The sequence below is a fragment of the Phlebotomus papatasi genome, chromosome 2 (assembly GCF_024763615.1).
Source record: "Phlebotomus papatasi isolate M1 chromosome 2, Ppap_2.1, whole genome shotgun sequence".
Taxonomy (NCBI): Eukaryota; Metazoa; Arthropoda; class Insecta; order Diptera; family Psychodidae; genus Phlebotomus; species Phlebotomus papatasi.
Genome location: NC_077223.1, coordinates 9,728,986 through 9,754,066, shown reverse-complemented (window position 1 = coordinate 9,754,066; position 25,081 = coordinate 9,728,986). Strand labels below are relative to the sequence as shown.

At 34.6% G+C, this 25,081-nt stretch overlaps 3 protein-coding genes across 6 annotated transcripts in view; 1 reads left to right on the top strand and 2 right to left on the bottom strand.

Annotated features, from left to right (window-relative positions):
• Nucleotides 1-966: 966 nt before the first annotated feature.
• LOC129803704 (damage-control phosphatase ARMT1-like) lies at nt 967-9,410 on the bottom strand. Its single transcript, XM_055850458.1, has 3 exons — nt 9,182-9,410; nt 8,975-9,080; nt 967-2,226 (listed from the first exon to the last, which is right to left on the bottom strand). The coding sequence occupies exons 1-3, from the start codon at nt 9,274-9,276 to the stop codon at nt 1,093-1,095; spliced, it is 1,335 nt and encodes a 444-aa protein (XP_055706433.1). The 5' UTR covers nt 9,277-9,410; the 3' UTR covers nt 967-1,092.
• A 142-nt stretch (nt 9,411-9,552) lies between these two features.
• LOC129803703 (nucleolar GTP-binding protein 2) lies at nt 9,553-16,986 on the top strand. The gene is made up of 2 exons (XM_055850456.1): nt 9,553-10,657; nt 15,562-16,986. Exons 1-2 carry the CDS (start codon nt 9,553-9,555, stop codon nt 16,380-16,382), a joined length of 1,926 nt encoding a protein of 641 aa, XP_055706431.1. The 3' UTR covers nt 16,383-16,986.
• A 4,513-nt stretch (nt 16,987-21,499) lies between these two features.
• The window catches only part of LOC129803675 (E3 ubiquitin-protein ligase Smurf1), a 30,237-nt gene continuing 26,655 nt past the window's right edge, over nt 21,500-25,081 (bottom strand). For 2 of the 4 annotated variants that reach the window (XM_055850412.1, XM_055850410.1), the window contains exons 8-9: nt 21,981-22,293; nt 21,500-21,898 (exon numbers count right to left, since the gene is read on the bottom strand). In XM_055850412.1, the coding sequence (XP_055706387.1) occupies nt 22,009-22,293 (285 nt within the window). In that variant the 3' untranslated portion in view covers nt 21,500-21,898; nt 21,981-22,008. Of the gene's footprint in view, nt 22,294-25,081 lie in introns of all 4 variants that reach the window. The other 2 variants (XM_055850409.1, XM_055850411.1) reach the window with 1 other exon arrangement.

Below are 25,081 nucleotides of genomic sequence, written 5' to 3'. Positions count from 1 at the left end.
AGCGCTTCAAAAATTTCAAATTAGCGCAGTTTTATAGGAAATTTACCGCTCTACAACTTTGTGAAAGTCATTTTCCTCTCTTATGGAGGTAAGGTAACTTAAGGTAATATTGTGACTATTCTTAAAAATGCTGGGGCAAATAGTACCAGACATTGGGTATTATCATATTTTGATTCGCTTCATTACAGGCTTCCGTAAATTTGAAAAAAATACCGAGAGGACATATTTTCATAGAAAATTTATTCATCTACACCTTTGTAAAACACCGTTTTTTCTGCGAGAAAAGTGAGAAAACGAGAAAAGCGCTTTTCAAACTATTTTAGAAAAAAAACACACACAAAAGACTGCAAATCGTTTGACCAAAGCAAACAACAAACGACGAGACATGATAATGACGTTTCTTTTCGCCGTGAGACACCAGAAATTGCTTCGATTTTTTGTTACTTTTTGCTCTGTACCTTTTGTTACTTTTTACCCCAAGTGTCCATTTTTAATAAAAGGATTTCTGGAGAAAAGAACTTTTGTGAAATTCTAAAATAGATAGCGGATCCGTATTCAAAGAATCCAATTTTTTTAGGAAATATTCACCAGTGCATCAATTTTGGAAAATAATTAGGTAATAATTGTTATCTTCTGCAAGGAAAATATTTCAAAAATAGGGCTAAAAATTTCGATATTTTTTATTTTCTAAATTCCTTGTTTGAATTCTAAGAAACTTACGACATTGAAGAAAGTCTATGGAGGCTATCTATAGAAAAAAATTTGAGCCGCTGTCTTTTTTACCTTGGAAGATATTGAATTTTGAATTTTTCGATTTGTGACTTTTTGCCCCAGTCTCCCGTACTAATAATTACAAATTTTTGAATGCCTAAAAAATATTAAATAAAATGGGGAAGAAAATGAAAAATGAAGGAAACCTACCTTGTGTCCATGGGAAAGAGATGAATGGGAGATAAAAAGTCCAGATTTAATCCACTTTTCTTTGTATTTTCATCTTCAACGAAGACACATGTAAGGACACCACGGGGAATTTTTTTTTTGGCAGAATCACAATTTGGGGCGGGGACGAAGGGATGAATCACAACCACTTGTTCATTTGGGCGCAAACTGTATAACACCATAATCTCCCGTTTCCATCCATTTGGGATCCTTCGCTGTGAGTCCTTCTGCACGTCCTCTCTCCAATCCCACCACCAAATCCGCCTTCACTGTCCTCAGTGAGCAGAGATTGGTCGGTCTGAAGCCCCGCAGAGCATTCTCAAAGGTCTCTGTTGTGTCCCATTTGATGTCTCCCAGGAGTTTCCTGTAGTTCAGATCACCCTTGAAGATCACCAAATGGGCCTGCTGAAGACTCTGGTAGACACTCGGCTTGACACTTTCCATCTGACTGTAGTCATATGGTGATGTCCAGAAGTGTTCATCTTCAATCAATTCAAAATGTCCCGTTTCCATGTAATTGGACAATCTACTGCCCAAATCTCTCAAAGTAGCTTTAACGGCAAGTTTCAGGGCATCCAGAGTCCAACGGAAATCCTCTGGAGTGACATCAGACACGAACCAGGGAATAGTCTTAACATGGAATCGAATCTTGGCAGCAAGATTGCGTGATATCAGAAAATCTCCCAAACAGAGATCCGTAAATAATTCATAACCAGCATTGTCACAGACAAAATCCACAATAATATTCCCATCTGTCATCGAGATGCACTCCCACATGGCATTGGTGTCATCTGCCAAAATGTACCCCTCCAGATTTACCAGAGCAGCAAATGGATCATCATCCTGACTCACAATTTTTCCCCCACTTATGGACAAATCTATCCTATTCCCCCAAAGATTCAGCCTCACCAATTGCCTAAACAATCCCTGTAATTCCATGCGAGATTTCGCTTCTCGTGTCTCATTGAACTTCTCCGTGAGCCTTATAAATGCCTCTAGGCTCCCCATAAACGCATCCTTTTTCTGCTTCCGGAAATAATCAAAGTCCCGGAGCGTCGCTGTCTCCTCAAAAATTGCCCTCACCCTGCGATACATGTAGCACTCAGCGTGCAGCCAGACGGCGGAAAAGTAGGAATTGTGAGTGTCTGGAAGGGATTGCAGGAAGGAATTCCATTCCTCCTGATCACTGTCATTGCCATCGAGTAATTTGAACTTTTTGTCCGTCTGCAATTCATACTTGAGCTTCGATATGTTTCCTATCACATCTTTTAGATCCTCAGTTGACTCCTGAAAATCCAAAATTAACACTCCCTAAAATTCTAAGCCTCTCAATTCTTGACGAATTTGAAAAGCATCTCGACTGAAGTATAAGTCTTAAAGTGCAAATTCTAAAGTGGGAATTTTCATACTGATTATATGGCGTCCCGGAATTATACATTTCTGAGGGGCAATTCACGAAATATCCAGACAAATTTGACGGGACGGCGAATATGGCGGAGACATATTTGGTGTGGCGAAAAGTGAAATAACACTAAATACAGTAGAGTCTCGCTATAGTCCATATTTGGTTTCAAATTTGACACTTGGGTCGCACTATAGTCCATGTAATTTTTTAAAATTATCAACGATTTTTAGTATTGAAATTGCTCGACGGCTTCCACTTTCTTTGCAATTGTGGTACTTGTCCTTGCTCTCTTCATTGTGGATCACAATTATCACAACTACTCAATAAAGTTTGCCAAAAATATTAAAATAATTATGCATGTCGCATACTAAAAAACATAACCTAACTTAAAATCAGTGTTTTGAAATCAACGGTCGATAAATTGTGGACTATAGAGCGATGGCCTATAGCGAGACTCTACTGTAATACATTTTTCAGCCCGTTTTTATTCGCCGAAAACTAGGCAAAAGCAATTGACAGGTTATTTATTAAGGCGCGTATTTAAAATTGGAAAATATGAGTCGTAATAATTTAGGAATTTAAAGCATTCTAAAGGCCTCTACACATTAGAGAAATTTATGTCAATATTGAAGAGTTTTCCCTACATAAGCATAGGCAATTCGCTTCAACATGGACATAAATTGCTCTAGTGTGTAGATGCCGTAAAAAAAATTTAAAATACAGTGCCCGCTTTGTAATCCGGTTGGATTTTTTGAATTTGTTCAACGTATCGCAAATATAATACAAGTTTTTTTTTTTTAGAATTAGAATAAAAGTTTCAAAAAAGATTAAAAAGACTTAGTGAATTCTATGCTATTTACTTCATTTATTAAACAAAAACATCACAGGATAATTCATTTTCATTGCTGAACACACATGCATACATGACCTCAAAATTATTTTAAATGTAACCATCGATAACTCGTCCGGATTACGCCGATCCGGATTAGAGAGCGGGCACTGTACCAATATAAATGTTTATATTTTGAACCATTTTTTCCAAAATCACTTTGACTTCCTTTTAAATTCTAAACACAATTTTCAGGGATACGGTTGAAAATGACGATGATGATACGATTTCAATGTCAGAAGGTTATAAAATTATTTGGGTTTTAATCAAGATACCTTCACATAATATTTTATGAGAATTATAATAAATCTTGTAAGTCTGTAAAGACCTTTCAGAAGTAGCATCGAAAAAATTGCATTTATTCTAATAATAAAGATTTTATTCATTTTGTACATAACCGTGGTAAATGTTATTTTAAACGCTGAAAATATGTCATTTTTGATGAGTGCATTGATTGACACGTGGTAATCTTTAGAGTTTAGAGGGTTAATGGGGTTAATTTGATATTAAAAATAATTCTCTACACTGAGAAAAAAAAAAGAGGGTGCGATTAATATTTTTTCCTCATAACTTTAACACTTTTAGGTGTAAAAATATATCAACATATTTTTATGTTAATTTTACACTTTATTAAGGGTAAAATTAACATGAAAAAGGATACTTTTAGCACCTAATACACCTAAAAAGAGTAATATTTACACCGATTTCGGATCAATACTGCAGGGTAAAATTAACATTTCCGGAACGTTATTTTAACTTTTTAGGATTTCTCTCAGTGTATTGATCATTATAGAAGCTTGGTGAAAATTTTGATCTGAAGTAAATCCTTTGTAAATTTTAATAAAAAAAATCTGAAACTTCTAATAATAATTCCTTCCCTGAACTTACCCAAAACCTATTTTTTCAGAACGCAGGGAGTATTTAAACTTTTATAAAATTTTAAAATCCACTAATTTCTTATAATTTTTATGCCTGGGCATCTTTATTTAAATAAAATAATATAATAAATAATAAAAAGCGTTTTTCTGAAGTATCTGCAAATGCTTCAATAGGAAGCCCCGGAAATATGATTTTTTTTTTTTGGAGAGATTTTCTTATTGTTTTAGATGGGAAAGGAGAAAAGACCAGGAATAAGAATAAATCCTGCATTCAAGGGCAACTCAACAAGGTTTTGGAAGCCTTTCGTCACGGTTTCACTTACACTGTTTGTCTCCAATTAGAAAATTTCCCTTGTCTCCATTTGGATTAATTTGTTTCCAATAGAAGCATTTTACGCTCGCGTTTTTTTCTTGTATTTAAGAAGTTTTCAAATTATATCTAAAGAATTTTCACTAAACAGTAATATTCTAGAAGAGCCAAGGAGCAAATTTATGTAATTCTCTTCAGAAAAAATATGAACTTAATGTGTTGAATCTTTTGTCAAAGTTAAAGCGTCTGGAAAGTAGTTGTGATAATTGTGATCCACAATGAAGAGAGCGAGGACAAGTACTACAATCGCAAAGAAAGTGGAAGCCGTCGAGCAATTTCAATACTAAAAGTCGTTGATAATTTTAAAAAATGACATGGACTCTACTGTAACTTAATATTTAAATTACTTTTAAATAAATTCTAGATTCTACAGATTTATTAAAATGCGTAGAATTTTTGAATCACTTAATTCCATTACTTTTTGTATTCGAATGATTTTCTTTCTTATCTGAAGTTTTATTGCACATAACCTCAAATATTAGGAAATAATTAAAAAAAACATTCTCCTTTTACATTTTTTTTATAAACAAATTTTGACAATTTAAGAGACAAATATTGGGCATTTCAGCACTGTTTTCGCTTTGCATATGTAAAAATGTTAGAATTTGTAAAAATTATAACCTTAAAAAACCTTTCTGAGTTTACAAGTTAATACAGCTTTAAATGTAAAGGTCTTTTAAATCACTGCAAGTTTTTTTTTGTTAATAAAATGCCGAATTAAGAAAAACGAGATTCTTATGGGATTTCTGCGCATTTAAATCATACGTCGAAAATATTTTAGGTTAGGTTCCACATAACCACAATTTTCATTAAAACCAAAGAAAAATGAAAAATTTCAACTTATCATAATATGAATAAAATTTTAGCATTTCATTTTTACCCTCTATTGTCTTTTAGTAAAAATAAATTTAATAGAAATCATCCCAAGAAGCATTTTGTTCTCTGTATTGTCTTGAGGTGTCTACACATTGGAGCTGATTCCCAATGTATAAAGCCTAAAGACACCTTAAGCAAGGCAGCTAATTTGCCTGCGACTGTTTACCTGTTCGAACCTAATTTCTTCAAAATCTAAACGGTTAGTGATATCAACTTTTAATCTTATGAATTCATACTCTAATAAAAAAAACCTTTTAAATTTTATTAAAAAAAACATAATTTCCTAAAGCAAAGCGAGCAACATTTTATTTTCCCTGATATCATATCAATAGCTGCTCTCTGTATAAATTTATTTGACTTGTAAATTGATTGAAAATGTAAATTTTCAGTACATTATGCTTAAACAAACGTTGTCATGCACTTTACAAAATATTCGCTCAATTGCCCCTACCACTTATTGCCACTTTAATTGACTACTTGACATTTTATCAACGAGCTTATCAGCAGCCTTGAGGCAATGTTGCGAAACTAATGATTTTTCATATGAGATTGTTTAAAATATATTAGCTATTATTTTTCAATATAAGCAACAGGTTGTTAAATTGCTTAATTATTCTAGAATAATGAAATTTGGCAAAGATAGAGGAGCAGAAATAGAAAAGGACAAGTACGAATTATTTGATATACACACTAAGAAAAAAAGAGGGTGCGATTAACTTTTTTCCCTCGTAACCTTAACACGTTTTAGGTGTAAAAATATATCAACATTTTTAATGTTAATTTTACACCTTTTTTCAGGGTAAAATTAACATGAAAAAGGGTAACTTTAACCCCCAATACACCTAAAAAGGGTAATATTTACACCGATTTCGGATCAATAATGCAGGGTAAAATTAACATTTTCAGAATGTTATTCTAACTTTTTCGGATTTCTCTCACCAGTGCAACAATTAAGAAATTCTAATAAGTTCAATTACTCAATTTAAATTTCTTGAAAAAAAGTAAAACAGAAATTTTAATGAGATAAAGTAGAAAATAAAAAAAAACTCAAAAAGACAAACTTTCTTCGTTTACGTTGTGAGGACAATAAAGTAGTCCGCAACCTTTAGACTACTTCCAAATCGCATTTTCAAGCTTTGCGATTTAGCAAGAATCAAGAATTAAAAATCTCCTATACTATAAGATAATTTAGGCTTATACGACTTTCAGTCTAGAGTTTTAGCCCAGTTCTCGAAATCCTAAATACAAAGTTATTTTAATGATTCTTCAAGATCAAATGGATTGCCATTTCCAGGATGGGAATTCTGTAATTTTCATGGCATTATCACGCGTGAGTTCGAAACCTGACAATACCAATCGAGCTTTTTTTGTCATATCATATGAGTTCGAAAATGCAATTCATTGATTTTTTAATGAAATCCCTTTACTTGATGATTTTATGAAAATACTGTACGTCTTGGTTGATTTGTTTAACAAAATTCATTGCCATTTGAATTGTCAGAAATCTCAAATATGTGACTTCTGACAATGCCACGTGAGCTGAAGTGGCAATGTCATGGCTACAGAATCGCATTTTCAAAAAAGCTCTCCTAAGATTCGAACCCAATTTATCATATGGCATTGCCAGAGCGTTACAGAATTCCCCTCCAAGTAATCTTATATCAATTTTTTTACAAAAATCTTGCCTGATAAGAGGCAGTGCTGGCCAAAATCTCGAAAGTCTGAATCACAAAAGAGCCAAAATCATGAAGGGCCGAAATGTTGAAATGTGAGAAGTAATTTTACAAAACACAAAAAAAATTCAATTGCTTCCAATTAGCGCGGGTGCTATCATTGGAATATGTTATGACCGTTATGACACTTCTAAGAATTCGGGATTTCGGAATTTCGGGATTTTTAGCTTTCGAGATTTGGCTTTCAAAATTTTGCCTTCAGGGATTTTGGCTTTCGACGTTTTGGCTTTCGGGATTTTGGCTTTCAGAATTTTGACTTTCGGGATTGTGGCTTTTCGGGATTCTAGCTTTCAGAAATTTGACTTTCGGAATTTTAGCTTTTCGGAATCTTAGCTTGCAGATTTTGGGCTTTCTGGATTTTGGCTTTCAGAAATTTGGCTTTCGGAATTTAAGCTTTTCGGGATTTTGGCTTTCAGAAATTTGACTTTCGGAATTTTAGCTTTTCGGAATCTTAGCTTTCTGATTTTGGGCTTTCTGGATTTTGGCTTTCAGAAATTTGGCTTTCGGAATTTAAGCTTTTCGGGATTTTGGCTTTCAGAAATTTGACTTTCGGAATTTTAGCTTTTCGGAATCTTAGATTTCTGATTTTGGGCTTTCTGGATTTTGGCTTTCAGAATTTTGGCTTTTTCGGACTTTTATCTTTCGGAATTTAAGCTTTTCTGGATTTTGACTATGAGAATTTTGACTTTCGGGATTTTAGCTTTTCGTGCTTTAACCTTTCAAAATTTAGCTTTCAGAATTTTGACTTTCGGGATTTTGGCTTTTCAGGATTTTACATTTCGGAATCTTTGCTTTCACAATTTTGGCTTTCGGGATTTTGGCTTTTCAGGATTTTGTCTTTCGAAATTTTGACCAGGACCCGCAATTAATAACACATTCCCATTATTACTGACAAGGGTATTTGTTTCTTGGATTCCGCAATGCAATTCTTAGGTTTCTTGGGTATCGCAAAGCGATTCTCGGACAATTGACAAGGGTTTCTCGATATGATTTACCCCTTGCTGATAAGAAATTAGAGAAGTTAAGCCATTTGGTTAAAATTTGCGTCTGAATGCCTTATTATCAGTGGTTGCTATTAATATCGTAGAGGCCATAGGGGTAGTGGAACACCTTTGAATCAAAGCAGCTTTACAATTAAGCTTTTTTCTCACATTTTTAACTCTCTTTCGTCTCTTTTGGGACTCTGAGTACCCAAAGAAGCATATGAATGTTCTGTGAAAAGCAATGTTTTTTAATTATTCAGAACTGATGAAAATCCGATTCTTGTGGATGATTACAAACTATAAAGAAGTCCAAATCTAAGATATTTTTTGTGGGACCTCAATTAATTCCTGAGCTAAGATATTTTTGATTAAAATAAGTTGAAATTGGCTTGCAGCATATGCTGCCGTCCGGAAAGAGTTTTCCGGACCGCAGCATATGCTGCAAGCCAATTTCACAATTTTTTAATCAAAAATTATTAAGCTCAGGAATTAATTGAGGTCCTACAAAAAATATCTCACATTTGGACATCCTCATAGTTTGTAATCATCCACAAGAATAGAATTTTAATCAGTTCTGAATAATTAAAAAACATTGTTTTTCATAGAATATTCATATGCTGCTTTGGGTACTCAGAGTCCCAAAAGAGACGAAAGAGTTAATGATTTCTTCTACGAAGATTGAGGAAAATCTGCAAGGGATTTTCAATAAAAAATTGTGAAATAAGAAAATAATCACTTAAATAGCCACACCCTGTACTTGCGCCACAAATTACAACATGGTTTTGTAAATAATTTTCCTGGGAATTCCTAGAATTCCTTGGTCTTTTTTTGCAATACCCCTCTTCTTGAGGAAGTCATAAATACCCAAAAATTATGCAAGATCTTCAAAGGGACTACCAACCTCTCCGTATCCAGCGATGATTGCTTCCTTTTCGCGGGAGAGTCCATCGATGATCCTCGTGAGTATTACTGGAAGTCGATCCTTGACAGTGTAGTGAGCAAAACTCCTGCGAGACCAAAAGAATCAAACAAAAGGGAATTAGCGTGAAGGATTTTTTTTTAGCGATTGGCGCTATTTTTAGGCGCCCCCTTTTTTTTGATACCACACCTTTTGAAGTGGGCTGATAGGTGGCGATTTATTGGAGTCTCTCCGTCGATTATGTTGAATTTCTTATCCAATTCCGTGATCTCCATCGTGGACATTGCATCCAGAGCCACCAGAGAGATGAGATGCAGCACCAAACAACACAAAACAATGGAATTCAGCCAGGTATATTCCCTTATCACAGAGACTTTTCTGCTCTCGCCAAACAAAAATTCCACCTACAGCCACTGCGACGTGAAGTTGGCAGTAATTGATCAGCGCCGCCTGGTGGTGGGGATTGAACTTTGTTTACTACACGTGTTTTTGATTTTTGGAGTGGACAGTGCAGTTTTTCAGTGAAGTGTTTTTCTCAAGATTTTCACGTGTTAATAGCAATGCCTAAAGTCAAATCTTCAGGGGGGCCTCCCCGGCGGGAGGGTTTCAATCGGTCAAACCACAGTCTCAATGCAGAGAGGCCAAAGGAAGGCCTCAAAGGGGTGGCACATCCCCGGACAAAAGCCACAATCAATCGGCTGCAAATGTACAGGAATTTCAAGGCGAAACGCGATCGTCGAGGAAAGATTGTCACTCCAGCTCCCTTTCAGGAACGCGTGGCATCGGGTACAGTAGCCCGTGTGGAACCGAGTGTCAAATGGTATGGGAATTCGAGGGTTATCTCTCAGAATGCCCTCCAAAAGTTCCAAGAAGAGATGGGAAATGCCATCAGGGATCCTTACAAAGTCGTCCTGAAGCCCACTGAACTTCCAATCACCCTACTCAATGAATCAGCCAAGTACCAGAAGGTGCATCTCCTCGACACGGAGAGTTTTGAGAGTACTTTCGGGAAGAAGAAGCAGAGGAAGCGTCCAAATCTCTCTGTCAGGGACTACGAAGACATGTCCAAGGTCGTGGATGAGCAGGTTGAGCAGTATAGCCAAGATAAAGACAACGATCTCGTGCGGGAAGATGATGGGGTGAAGGATGCAGTGAGGGATTGGGTATTTGGAGCTGGACAGAGCAAACGCATCTGGAATGAGTTGCACAAAGTTGTGGATTCATCCGACGTGCTCCTACAAGTTCTGGACGCCAGAGATCCCCTAGGAACCCGATCAAAGTTCATCGAGGAGTTCCTGAGGAAGGAGAAACCACACAAACATCTCTTCCTGGTGCTCAATAAAGTGGATCTTGTGCCAACTTGGGTGACTCAGCGCTGGGTAGCTATTCTGTCTCAGGAATACCCCACGATTGCCTTTCACGCCTCCCTGACACATCCATTCGGAAAAGGGGCGCTCATTAATCTCCTGAGGCAGCTGGGAAAACTTCACATCGACAAAAGGCAGATTTCTGTGGGATTTATTGGGTATCCGAATGTGGGAAAGTCTTCAGTGATCAACACTCTGAGGAGCAAGAAGGTCTGCAATGTGGCCCCAATTGCAGGAGAGACCAAAGTTTGGCAGTACATTACGCTCATGAAGAGGATCTTCCTCATTGATTGCCCAGGTGAGATTTTATTAATTAAATTTCAAATAAGACTGACTACGTTTATATACGCTAAATAATCCTGGATTATCTTCCCGAATTTAATGTTAATCCAGTACATATTTATTTTTTTATTTTCGTATTTTTTTAATGATGGAAAATATAAAATATAAATATTTGACTTCGAAATATCCAAAATTACCTTGATATTTTTTTATTGTTAGATTATGTTTTTCTGACTCCAAGGATTTTTTTTTTAAATATCACATAATTTTCAAATTGAAGCACAACTTCTTACCTTTCCAACGGATGTCCATTTATTAAGTTTTGTACATTAGAACCGGTGGAACAATTTATAATATGGGACAATACAGCAAAAACAAAAAAAAAAATAATTAAAGAAAATTGTGACGTATAGGAGAAAAACCAAGAACAGATTCTTGATCAGGAGACTCGACTCTACCAAACGTACCGTGAGTTCCGTGTTCGAAAAAAAAAGTTGCCAATTTGTTGCATAGTGTAATTGAAGCCATTGGCCCGAAGATGCTTTATAAATGATAAGATGGATAAGATGCATAAAAAGAATAATACGAAGAAAATAAGAGAAAGAGCTTATTTGAAATAATTGACCTTTCGACAAAAAAAAAGCTTTTCAAAACACGACTCAAGATACAGTAGACTCTTCGATATCCAGCACTTCGATATCCGGGTGACAGCTGCCAAACACTGGCGGTTGATATATTCAAAATTATTTTCACTAAACATGAAGTTTGTCCAGAGTGAATTAAAGTATTATTAACATTGTATCGAAGTTTTTAATACATAATTGTGATAAAAAGTGAAACATAAGCACACCATGAAGAAAATTCTCTTGTTCTCTGTCAGACAGAAAATAAATTCACACTGCACAAAATAGAAAAACCGTTGATCATTCAAAAAACCTAAATGTCATTTTGTCCCCCAGTCAGCCGGATATCGAAGAGTCTACTGTATGGATTTGTTGTTAATTTGACCGTAAAATTAGAAACAGTCGCGGCGAAATTATGTTAACAGCTACGGAGAAAATGGGAACAGTTGCGGATTTTAGGAAAAATTGGAATTCAGAATGCCCTTAGACAGACTCATTAAAGAAATATCGGAAAAAAAAATGAAATGTTCGAAGCCAGAGTATGTCCTAAGCGGGAATACCTTCGAAAATCTTGAAAAGGGAAAATCTTTCTCTTTATGACTGTTCTCAAGTGCTTCTGCATTATCGACTTTTTTGCATTGATCCCTGTCATGACTGTTTTCCCCAGTCCTCACCATGTTCTAAAACCCTCAAACACTCGTGATACACGCCAACACAAAGAAAAGTCGATAATGCTGAAGGACTTGAGAACAGTAGAGTGCCAAAAAAGGAGTTGAGGAGAAATATTTTCCATTTTAATTTTTCATTGGACTGAGCATTAATTAGGTGAGATTCTTAACAATCTCACCTACTATAATTCTAACAAAATCTCATGCCCTCCGATCGGCCGCAAACTTTGCCAGAATGTGTTTGGCTACTTCCTGATTCAACCGTTCCCGTCCGTCCGTTGGGCTGCTCTTTAAAGCTTAATAGCTCCCGAACTAAGAGAGATATCGACTTACGGTTTTCGGCAAAGGTTATATATCGAATCAAAATTGCAACATGGTGCAGTGACCCCTCACGCCTCAATAGCTCCGCCCCTATGGCATCGATCGGGCTCAAATTTTAGTATGTTGTAGCCATTGATTATACCTATCAAACAAAAAAATACGTAAGCCGATCGATAGCCCCGGACCCGAGCTATAAGGGGTCAAAGTTCGAAAATTGACCGGCCTCTATCTCCGGTTCTAATTAACATTTTGAGCTAAATTTTGGGCTTTTGGTTTCGTCTCGATGAGCACTTTCGGATGGAAATTCGAAAGGATTTTTCTAAAAAACGCTGTGCATGTTAATCAAGTTTTAGAGTGTTGTAGCCTAGGCTATGAAGTTTCCAAAAAGTGGCATGGGTTTGCTTGCCGTGGTTACAATAGAACCGGAGATATGATGAGTCAAAGTTCACGAATTTCAAAACGCCATATCTCCGGTTCTATTTGACCGAATTCGACGTGTGAAGGAGGGCGCAAATTAAAGATATCGTAGAGCACTATAACTTTCTAGGACCAACGCTAGGAGTTCCACTGTCGAAAAAACAATTTTCATAACACATAACCTCAATTATCTCGACACGTGCTTGACCGATCTTAACACTTTCCGAGCCAAAAAATCACGTAAAATATACCAAACTGGCATAAAATGCCAGCACTGATATTCTCAACAAAAGAGCATTTTTTCAATAGTTTTTCGTTCCGTAAGACTTCTACAGCAGCTCTAGGACTCAAAAATTATTTTTTCAATAAATATTTTCCCATTTTCTTGTCATTTTTAAATAAATTTTGTGAAAATTGACAAAAAATGCCAAAGTGAATTTTTACAGATTTTCGTAGCAAAAAGGCGATTTCTATTCAATTTCCTTTTTCCTAGCAATTTGGCAAAAATCTTAGAACTCATATCTATATATTTTCCTGTAAAATTTTCAAATTCTCATATATAGTTTGTGCTTTTGTTTAAGAAAATTGTATGTGAAATTCCAACTGGGAATCGAAAATGAAAAACAAAGCGAAAAGTGAATTTTGACCTTATTTTTTTTTACATTACCATTCTACAACAATTCTAAGTCTTATATTACTTAATTTTTAATAATTATTTTAACAATTTCACGTATTTTTTACGATTTCTTCGAATCGTGACAAAACTCAAAAAAATGTTAGCATTTTTTCCCATTTTTTTTAAATAATAAAACAGTTATCAACTATTTTTCTTTCTACGATTTCTACTAATCGAAAGCTTATTAAATTCTCTATATATTAGTGTTATTACTTTGCTCCAAACTTAAAATTGGAGTAAAATGCCACTTTGGGTTTTAAAGTGTTAATAATTACTTCGGCATAATTGTAAAGGACATTTATACAGTAGGCTCTCTCTCAATTGGGCATTTGGGGCGAAATCTCATTCGAATTATTGAGAGATTTGGGCATCAAAGTCATTGTAAATTCTACAAAAAACGGTCAATTATAAAGAATGACTATAAATGTATAATTTCACGAATTTGATTCAAGATAACTGAATGGCGTCCCCCAATTTCAGTTCTAAATCGGATTTGCATGTATTCCGAGTTAGCTCACGTTAGGAATCTCACCTATAATAAGCTGATCTAGGCTTATCACTAGCATTATTTTGATGTACCGGGCTTTTTGCCATTTTGTACATTTTTCAGTTTACAAATTTATATTCAGATTACATTGTGTATGAGAAATATGTCCATTCAGACGCTTCAGTCATTTACCCTGGGAGGGACTCGAACTTACAGTAGACTCTCTCTCAATTGGGCAAGCCTTTGTAAATTCTACAAAAAGCGCTCAATTATAAAGAATCACAATAAAATAGGAAGAACTACAGCAAATTTGAGCAAATTAGCTTCATAGTTAAACGTGAAAATTGTCAGCAAAACTTTTCGCCCGATTAAAAAAGAGCCGATTGAGCGAGAGTCTACTGTACAACTGTAACAGTGGAGCCGGGAGTCACACCGTCCAAGAGTCGAACGCTCTTACCAATTGCACCACGGACCCTCTAAAATCATAAATAATCATCTATAAAATCCAAAATATAAACAATCATTCCTATCTCCAGTAAGCACATTGAATGTGAACTTAAAAAAAATATAATAGAAAAACGTCAAATGAAATTACGGCATTTAATAATAGAAGCGACGAATGATTTATTTTAGTAAAATAGAAAAAGTATATACTTCAAGAGAACTTAAATCTTTTTCACTGTTTGTCTTTTCTTTGATGATTAATTAAAAAAATAAATAAAATAAAAACTTTGTGTTATCACACTTACACATTAAAATTTTAATATGATTCACATTAATTGTCTCTGATGAGAGTCCAAATGTGTAATTTGTGTGTTTGAATCATTTTATATTCAAAATTTGATCTATTTGTTGATAAAAAGGTAGACTTGGCCCGCAAAATTTGATATAAATTAATTTATAGCATTAACCCATTCCTTACCATTGTATTATACATCATACGTAAATTGAGTGATTTTTGATGATTTATTTCTGGGCAATTTTTATCCGAATTGTTGTCGGGAATGGATTTTTAGTAACGTCAGTTATTCAATTACTTGAGAAAAATAGTCCGACAGAGATGAAAATACATTTTGTGATTATTTTTTTCCTTCGCGGAAGGTCATGCAAAATTTTTGATCAAAATGGCGGACGGAAAATACGACATCCCGTCGAATTTGTTAAAATTGTCCTTTTTTCTCTTTCCTGATTTGAATTCTAGTTGCCAATTGGTGTTCTTGGATAGTTACTCTATCTAAATCAATAGAATTTGTAATGAATTAATGCGCGGAATTTAAATTCAGTGACCGTTAAGACGTGTGTTTGACAGAGGCTCCCCGCGCCCCCATGAGATAAATTTTTTTTCTTTTCAAAAAATTCATCTAGTAATCTGTAGGAAACTAATCCCAAAATATGAACGTTCTATCTCAAGTATTTCTGGTACATTGACTGAATGGGTTAATGCGAAAAATTAATGCAATTTTCTCTTTAATTTTTTAATGTGAAAAATATTTAAACTTTAGGTAAATTTAAACTTATTTTTGCAGGCCAAGTCCACTTCTTTATCAATAAATAGAAAAACCCCAAATATTAAGTGACTCAAAGACACAAATAACATATTTGGACGCTCACAAGCGACAATTAATGTGAATCACATTAAAATTTTAATGTGCAAGTGTGATAACGCCGTGGAAATTATAAATAAATTTCTTACTTGTCCGGTATGGTCTGTTCTAATATTCCTTCCAGGAGTTGTTTATCCATCTGCCGAGACTGACACTGAAAAGGTCCTAAAAGGCGTTGTCCGAGTGGAATTGGTGACGAATCCTGAGGATTATGTGACGGAAGTGCTTCGAAGGGTTCGCAGGGAATACATCGCGAGGATGTACAAAGTATCCGAATGGGAAGATACTCAGAATTTCCTTGAACAGGTGGCCAAGAAGACGGGAAAGTTGCTGAAAGGAGGAGAACCGGATACAACAGTCGTCGCCCGGATGGTGCTGAATGATTGGCAACGCGGAAAACTTCCTTTTTACACAATTCCGGAGGGCTATGAGACACCTGCTGGGCAGAAAGAGTCGCAAGAAGATGAAAAATCAGAGACGCAGTCACAGACTTCTGAATCTGTGAAAAAGGGGAGAGAGCTGAAGCAAGTACAGGACTTCCGGAAGATTCGGGTGAATCTGGAATTTGAGGATGATGAAATTAAGGAATTGGATACGATGGACCTGAAAGTTCTGGAGGAGCAGAAGAAGGAACGGTTGGAGCGCAAGAAGAATAAGAAACAAATGGAAGATGAAGAGTCATCATCGGGATTGAGTGATGTCTACAGTGAAGATGAATTTGACGAGGCATCGGGAAGAGTTGTCCGGAAGCGTGGAAAGAAAGCTGAAATAGCAACTTCCTGTGGCAACTTCACCGTCGAAGATTTGGCTCCGGCCCTTCCTGGAAAAGAGAAGATGACTGCAAAGGCCAGGAGAGCTCTACAGCGATCACTGAAACGCAAAAAAGTCGGCAGCAATTTCTACGAAGTAGCCAATGTAAAAAATCGCAATCGCAAAAATCTTTGATAAAAATCATGTTTCTTTTTTTTAATTATTCTCTTCTTCTTCTTCAACACTCACCCAATTCTTTTCTTTTGTTTTGCTCTTCACTAAAAAAAAATGATTTTTTTTATGCCTGCCTTGTGGAAACATCAGGAGACATTAAAAAAAATGTGCATAAAAATCGATACGAGTTACAGTCGAAAAAAAAATATTGGGTAAAATTTCCACCTTAACGTCCTACACACAAAAATCTTGCATTCTTTCTCTCTTTCTCTCCCTTTCAAAAACTTCATTGTCCTTTTCTCCTATTAAAATTTATAAAATAAAATATGATTTATCCTCTATATACAAGTATAGTTTTTTGTTGTTGAATTTTTATCCTATATTGATTTCATTTATGCAGTTTTCACTTTTATTTCCTTACTTTATAGACCTTTTTTTTGTAATATAAGAAACGCTTAATATAATTTCCTTTTCTCCTCCTTTTCTTCTAACACTTTTGAAGATTTGAAAACAGAATGCGCTTTAAGACCGCATTATTTGTCGTTGAAAGATATACTTTTCTTTTTTAATATAAGATTAGGTTAAAATTATTAATTAGAAAATAAAAATAATATCAAATATTTCACAGGGTATTTTTTTTCTTCTCATCTTTTTTTTATCTAATTCTGTTTTACTGTTTTTTTTATAAACGTTTTAGGCTTCTTTGTTGTCGCTGTTTTGTTTTGTAAGTTTTCCCTAATAAGATACAGTGAGTTTGTGAAATGTTTGCAACAGGTTTATCCTCTTTTTCTCAAAATTTTTAATTTTTTTCTAAATACTGGCTAATTTTTGATGATCCTGCATTACTTATTATGGACTACTCATAACTCTAAGGCCCATTTAAAGCAAGGTATTTTCACTCGAAATCTCCCTTTCGAAAAGACTCAAACCTCTCGTTCAGTAATAACCTTCCCGATTTGGGAGCTGTTTCCGGTTGAGGTTTTTCTGTACCGATTGGCTCCACTCAGTTGAGACAAAGCTAAGCCAAACCTATTCGAAAATCTACCGAAAGCCTAAAATGATAGTTCACGTACTCGTCGCTTTAGCGCTGAATGTTCTGCCATTTCGAAATTATCGATATTCTTGACACTTCAATAATCAACTGTTAACGACATTGTGTAAACGTTTGCTGCAAAAAGTGAATTTTTGTGTAGTTTTGTGGAATTTCAGGATGGCAGAACGTTTTAATCGCAATTTCATTAAAATAAATGTCCTTTGGATGAACTGGCTCACTTTTGTGTAACTCGTCAGTTTAAATGTTCGAACTTACAACGGATTTTTAGGTAAGTTCTCTCTGATCTTCGAGTGAGTACAGAAAAAACCTCAACCGGTGAGAGCTCTCAATTCGGGAAGGTTATTACTGAACAAGAGGATTCGAAAGTACATCAGAGAGAACTTACCTAAAAATTCGTTGGAAGTTCGAACATTCAAATCGACGAGTTTCACAAAAGTCAGTAAGTTTATAAAAAGGACATGTTTTATTGAAATTTCAAATCAAACGTTTTGCCATCCTCAAATTCCACAAAACTACACAAAAATTCACTTTTTGCAGCAAACGTTTACACGCACTGTTGTTGACATAGTTGACAATTAAAATGACAAGAATGTGCCCGATCACAAGTAGATTTTGATTCTCCAATAGTGTCTTGGATGAAAGGTAAATGGAACTCTATTTGCACAAAAAGTCATTGAAATTCGAAGAATTCAAATTCAATTTCGAATTTTCATACTAAATTTTCGAACAAGGTGGGGAAAATTTATCAAATATTACACTAAAAAGCTTGCAAAAGAGTTACTCAGTGATTATGGAGTGATTAAATACTGGGGCAAGAACAGTAATCGTCGTTGTCCTGTTTTTTTCCTCACAACAATGTGAAGACCGTCACATTTTGACACTTGAGCACTTCGAAATTCGAACAGGATGTATCTCATCCACCTTGCGGAATTATCAAGAAGTAAGAAAGTCTCTTTTTTGGAACTTCAAATAGATTTTCGAATTTTTCAAGATCTACTTCTGTACGGAAAGACTTTGTCCTTTCGAAAAGCTATTACTGAACGGAACAAAAATGAGCTTTTTTGCCTGACTTTCGGCGAAGATAATCCCCTTTCTTGTAATTCACACTTGAAAAATTCGAAGATCTATTTGAAAAGCCAAGAAAGAGACATTCTTATTTCCTGATACTTTCGCAAGGTGGCTGAAGTACATCCTGTTCGAATTTCGAAGTGCTTAAGTGTCAAAATGTGTTAGTCTTCACTTTGTTGTGAGGAAAAACACAAAGCAACGACGTGTATTCTTCTTGTCCCATTATTATTTAATCATTTCATAATTACTAAATTCGAAATTGAATTTGAATTCTTCGAACATCAATGACTTTTTGTGCAAGTAGAGTTCCATTTACCTTTTATCCAAGACACTATTGGAGAATCAAACTCTTGGGGAAAGCGCGCTACCTTCAGACGACTCAAGCTTCGGACAATTCAATTTTTTCTCTATGTTCCTTATGGATTTCACTCATAGCTCTTTTGTGAAAATATGAGGCATTGAATTAGCTATTGAAATATATTATTATAATGGGGCAAATTCATTTATAACACAATGAAAAAAAAATGATTTGGGCGAAGCATATATCGTCCGAAGGCAGCGCGCTTTCCCCTACTTGTGTTTGCACCCAGTATGAGAAAATCACCTTCAGTGATTGATTCTTTCCGTACAGAAGTAGATCTTGAAAAATTCGAAAATCGATTTGAAGATCCAAAAAAGAGACTTTCTAACTTTTAGATAATTCCGCAAGGTGGCTGAGGTACATCCTGTTCGAATTTCGAAGTGCTCAAGTGTCAAAATATGTCGATCTTCACATTGTTGTGAGGAAAAAAACAGAACAACGACATTTACTGTTCTTGTTCCATTGTTTAATCACTCCATAATCACTGAGTAACTCTTTTGCCAGCTTTTTAGTGTGATATTTGATAAATTTTCCCCACCTTGTTCGAAAATTTAGTATGAAAATTCGAAATTGAATTTGAATTCTTCGAACTTCAACGACTTTTTGTGCAAATAGAGTTCCATTTACCTTTCATCCAAGACACTATTGGATAATCAAAATCTACTTGTGATCGGGCTCATTGTTTACTGAGAAAAGTCTACCAATGGTGTCTCGGCTAAAATAGAAAATCTGGCGTGCTATTTTATTTTTTTTAAAGCGTTATAAGTGTTTTGGGAAGAAGTATATTTTATTGAGAACATAAATAAATTTAAAAAAATGGAAAATTAATTTAATAGGGGAGACCGGGACATAATTTGTCAGCAAATTAATTTTTTCTTGTCGTATAATTCGTGCAAAATATGCTTGACTCATGGTGCTATTCCATTGGAAAAGGCAAAGAGGAAATTTTACTTATGAATATTTTTTTCAGCACATGAGTGTTCTTAAGTGCTTCTACATAATCGACTATTCTTTGTGTTGATTAGTCAAGGACAAGAGGAATCAGAGACCAGGAACCAACACGAAGAAATGTCAATAATGCAGAAGAGCTTGAGAACAATAAAGTACTAAAAAAAATGTTCAAAAGAGATTTTTCCTTTTTGATTTTTCATTGGAATAGCACCATCAAACCGATAAATATTTCAATGAATAGGAAGAGTGGTGTTAATTCTGAATAAATAGTAGTTTGCTCAGTTTGCTCAATCTTCTTTCTAGGGCAAAATAGAACATTCCACTATCTAATTGTACCTCTGACTAATTTTGCTCAGATCTTCCCTATGCCTGGCGATAAGAATTAATGAAGGGAATGCATGTGCAGTATCGATCCTTCAAATAAAGCTCTCACGCCATGGAATTCCCCGCTTGCTTTGTCATTAAAAAAGCAAAATTAAACTGACTCTATTTTATCCGAGACACACTTGGGTGGATTATAACAAATTGAGACAATTCCCAAGATTCACAGCGGGGTTCATGTAGAAAAACCCTTTTGAAAACTTGCCTTTGAAAAGAGCCTGTCATATCCAATTCTAAACAACTGATGTGAAGTTTTTCGTCGTTCTAAATGGGTTAAGATAAAATTGGCAATTAAAAATGCCTAGGAACTGGGGGATGACATTAGCTCTGAAAAATGCGACCAGTTTTAGTGTACATTTTTTCCTGTTTTCGTACACATTTTAGAGGATATCTCCAAAACTACGTAGGCTGCCAATTTCGGGTTTTCGGTTGCCCATTCTATATTAAATTGGCTTTTATTTTGCATTTATATTATTTGCTAATTCATTTTACAATGACAGAAAATAGCTAATCAACTCAAAAGTTTTTTCGGCACACTGGAAACATATAGGAAACATAGGAAATGTCATGCCCCTGCCTAGGAATACTAGAAAAAATCCTAAAATTTGTTTATAACAAAAAATAAGACTCCATGACTTCATTTTTAGTTAAATGAGCGAATTATGCGTAGTCCATAACGTTTTACTGGTTATTTTTCGTTTTTGACGTTTTTAAAACGTCAAAGTGTTTGTTTTGTAAACATATTTTTGACATTTCCGTGAGAGTGAATGAAATACATCTAGTCATCTCGCTCACTCTCACAGGGAATTCGGAAAACATGTCGATAAAATAGAAATTCTGTCTTTATCTTTTCCCTTTTAATAAAAATATATCAAAGTTCATTAAAGTTTTGTTAATTTTGAACTCACTGTTTTTTTTTAATAATTGAACAAAAAAATAAAAAATAAAATAAAATGGCAGTAAAATTGTGCTTTAAGTTGCTGATTATTTGTTCACTAATATTAATTAATTCAATCAGCAAATCATTAGCACCTAAAAAAAAAACAAAGAACGTAAAACGCCAAGAAGGTTAAATTATCTGAAGGAGTGTTTAAAAGTAAAAATTAGAAGAATATCATAAAGCTTTAGTGATTTTTTTTTATCTTGCCACATTCCATTGAAAAATTTACCTATTTCTGTTTTTTTTCCTTAATTTTTCTTTTGCCTACAAATAAAACTTGTTTCCACTCTCGCCATAATCTCAATACAGAACGCTAATTGTTAAAAATTTATACACTGTTTTTCTTTCTTTTTTTTTTGCTCATCCTAAGAAGCATTTAAAAATTTTTCCTATTGAATTATATTCCTTATATTTTTTTATCTTCTTTTTTTTTAGCAAATATGTTGCCTATCTGTATGATAAAATTTCCTCTGCAATGTTTCTTTCTTTTTTTTGCAAATAGAATATATAGTTATAATCTTAATAATATAAGAAATTAAAAACATTAAAATTATCTTTTATCACTTTATCAATTTTCTTTTTTCTTTTTCAAATATCTTCCTATTTCCTTTGTCTCTATCTTCATTTTTTTCCTTCTTCTTTTTTTTTGTTGAAAAAAAAGAAAGAAGGCGGCCAATTCAGCAATTAAAAGAAGAAATTCACTGAATATGTCTGGAGATGTTTTCTCTTTTCGTCACGAAAGTTCTTTTTTTTAAGTGGGATTTTTTTCAAATGGATTTTTACTACAAAAAACCGCAGGTTTGAACCAAAAAAATCTCATCTCAAGGTACAGCAGAGATTTGGACGCAAAAGTAAGTGTCTTACCGTGAATCGTGGCCAAAAAGCCTGTGCATCATTCGACGGCGAAGCCACAGGTCTCCTCTACGGCCTGCGTGAGTTTGTCGTACATGAGTTGGTAGGTGTCGTAGGGCGGCAGGTCGATGCGATTGAAGCAGGTGTGAGCCTTGGGCAGATTCTGCGTCGGAACATCGGCCGTCAGGTGAATGGTGAAGAGGCGCGGACCCACGGCTCCCGTGGAGCCCTGTAGAGCCCGGAAACCCTGCAGAGGCACTCGCGATGAACCCGTTACAAATTGCAGCAATCTCGCACGCATCTCTGACGTATACGATTCGACAATCTAAAAGAGAAAAGACACAGAGATTCGATCGAAATGCAATTTTGAGCGGAAAATCTCTCGAAAATTCCATAAAAAATCCATTTAGAATTTAATTTTTTAATTGAATAAAATTGCTCAGGTATTCCGCAATTAGTGTAAATTATAAAATATCAATTTTTATCCAATTAACCTTCCCCGTTACAACTCAAAATACACAATTGAATTTAACGATATATCTACTTTATAATGTAGATTAGATCTAACTAAAGTCTTCAACGTCTTTAACAATTGTATTTTAAATTGCGACATAATTATTGCAACATCTTAATTACCAATTAATTTGCAGAATTGCTATTTGTAAGAAAAAACTAACCAAATTTCAATGAAAAGTAAAAAAGCATTGAAGCGGAATCAAGAGGCACGTAATTGAGGAAAAATTGGTCTTCTCTTATTCATCAGTGAAGACGATAACTGAAAAATACTGTCACTCTGTGCGCCCATTCATTTACCTATGAGCAGATCTAGAGGTCAAACAGTTAGAGATAGTGGCTTGGTGTATTTGGGGGACTCCCCTAATTTTTCCTTACCTGGCTCCTTCACCTTCAAAACATTCTTTAGGTACGTTTTAAGTTTCCTTTTTGTTTTTTGGAAACTTTGTCTTAGGAAATCTTGTCTTTTACATATTTTAAACAAGTAGGGGAAACTGGGGCACCACCAAACACTGCGATTTTTTAAATAGGTATAAGATTTCAGAGAATGAGACTTACATGAAATCATAGATACTATAGGGATGCTTGTTCAGAGAAAGAATGATCCACATAATTCAAGTAGTTCAGAAATAAGAATCTTTTTTCGCAAAATTGTGAGATTTTGATAATTTTAGTCATTTATATATCTACCTGGAAAATAAAACTGAAATAAGTTACATCAAATTTCACTAAACCAGTACTTTCCTACATGTTTTGGGATAATATTTATGTATCTACTAAAAAAATTAATGTTCACATCTTTTTAAAAGAATATAAAATCCATCACAAAACAGAGTTTGGGGCACCAACAAACAAGCAAATTTCTCACAATTGTAGAGGTCGCGAGCGTAGCTTGAATGGCAAAATTTTTCCTCTTATCTTTCTTACTCTTCATCTCCCTCTTTGTTCGATTTCAGAAATTTATATCCATTCATGGGATTTTCATTCAAGACTCAAGAGAAATATAGTTTCAAGAACCCAATTTTGCATTAAATGATTCTTAATGATTCTTAAGTGATTTTAATCAAGGATTGACGAATGATTTCTCGATTTTATTACAAATAATAAGAAGAGCGCGTAAAATTTGAACTTTAGGTATAGTGTTTGCCACGATTTTAGTGGCGCTGCTTTCCAGTCAGAAGTCGAATGATGTCAAAATGATGAAAAATCTATTGACAAATATGTTCGGTGTGCAGTGCTTTAGTTTTTTTTGCTATTTTGGTCACTAATTCTAAATTTTGCAGTGCTTTTTTGAGAATTATTTACATTTTCAATACATTCTTTATAATTAGGAATTGTGGTGAATGCCCAAAATAACTTCAATGGGTGAGAAAATGAGGTGTTTTTTGGTGCCCCAGAAAGTGTTTATTGGTACCCCGGGTGGTAGGAAAAAAGCGAAAAATGCATGGTGATACAATTTTCCTTTTTACGGAAAATTGAAGTGCTTCATATCATCCTTGTATACATTAATATGCAGCCTATACCTAAGACTATAACATGGGGTAAGCAACATTTTTCTAAAATTCACAGTTTTCTTAGGAAATTTAGTCAAAATCGCATCTTTCAAAAGTGTTTGGTGGTACCCCAGTTTCCCCTATATTTTATTAAATAAAATAATGATATTACAATGATGTTTTTGAAGCTTTTAGTTTCATCCTTCAGGGGAAAGGGAAGTTTTCTGTGTTTCGGTTTCCCGTCAAATCATTGCTCTACCTGCCGATTGTACTCGGAGGTTTTTTGAATTGTAACAGTATATTCTAGTACATTTAGAGAAATTCTGTAGATTTTCGGCAGAATTTCTGCCTAGAAAATCTGTAATTTTCGGCAGAAATTCTTCCGAAAATCTGCAGATTCTCGGCAGAATTTCTGCATAGGAAATCTGCATAGTCTCCATTGTCTCAAAAAAAATATTGTTGATTTATCAAGAAACTGTAAAAGTTACAAAGGAAATGGTATGCTCTGTTTAAGAAGCATTACCGATTAAACATTTTACATAACTGAAAAGATGCGAACAAAACTACTAATTTCTTAAAAATCGTCAATCGAATGATACAAAAACACGAAATTTAGGTCGACACTGTGTTTAAAGTTATCAGTTCACTATTCTCTACTTAGAACACGACGTCGCAGAATTCTTTATTTTATATATAGTAGACTTTCGCTAATTTGGCTCTTTTAAGATCGGACTACTTTTAAATTCGGGCAGCAGTTAAATTTGTTTGTTGACAGTTTGTTGACACTTTTCAAGTTTGATTATGATTATCAAATGAATCAAATATGCTCAAATTTGCCATGGTTTGTCTTAGTTCTGATGTGTTTTTGCATTATTAAGGGGTTTTCATGCAATTTACCATAAATATGAGTATGTAAACTTAATCTGTGTATGCAGATGTATAAAAAATCGTTGGATTTCAAAAAATTTATCGCCCGAATTTCTCTGTATTTCGGGTGACATTTCGGTCCCAAATGCCCGAATTTGAGAGTCTACTGTATAAACACTGTGATATCACCAAGAATCACTCTATTGAATTTTGCAAACTTCAGTGAAAAATATTCCATCT

What these genes read in the sequence shown, in the direction of transcription:
- LOC129803704 (XM_055850458.1), bottom strand. Translation starts at nt 9,276, where the DNA reads ATGTCCACGATGGAGATCACGGAATTGGATAAGAAATTCAACATAATC. An exon ending in CTATCAGCCCACTTCAAAAG is followed by an intron (nt 9,081 to 9,181) that starts GTGTGGTATCAA and finishes TTGGTCTCGCAG; the next exon opens with GAGTTTTGCTCACTACACTG. An exon ending in TCATCGCTGGATACGGAGAG is followed by an intron (nt 2,227 to 8,974) that starts GTTGGTAGTCCC and finishes TTGGATTTTCAG; the next exon opens with GAGTCAACTGAGGATCTAAA.
- LOC129803703 (XM_055850456.1), top strand. Translation starts at nt 9,553, where the DNA reads ATGCCTAAAGTCAAATCTTCAGGGGGGCCTCCCCGGCGGGAGGGTTTC. An exon ending in CTTCCTCATTGATTGCCCAG is followed by an intron (nt 10,658 to 15,561) that starts GTGAGATTTTAT and finishes TATTCCTTCCAG; the next exon opens with GAGTTGTTTATCCATCTGCC.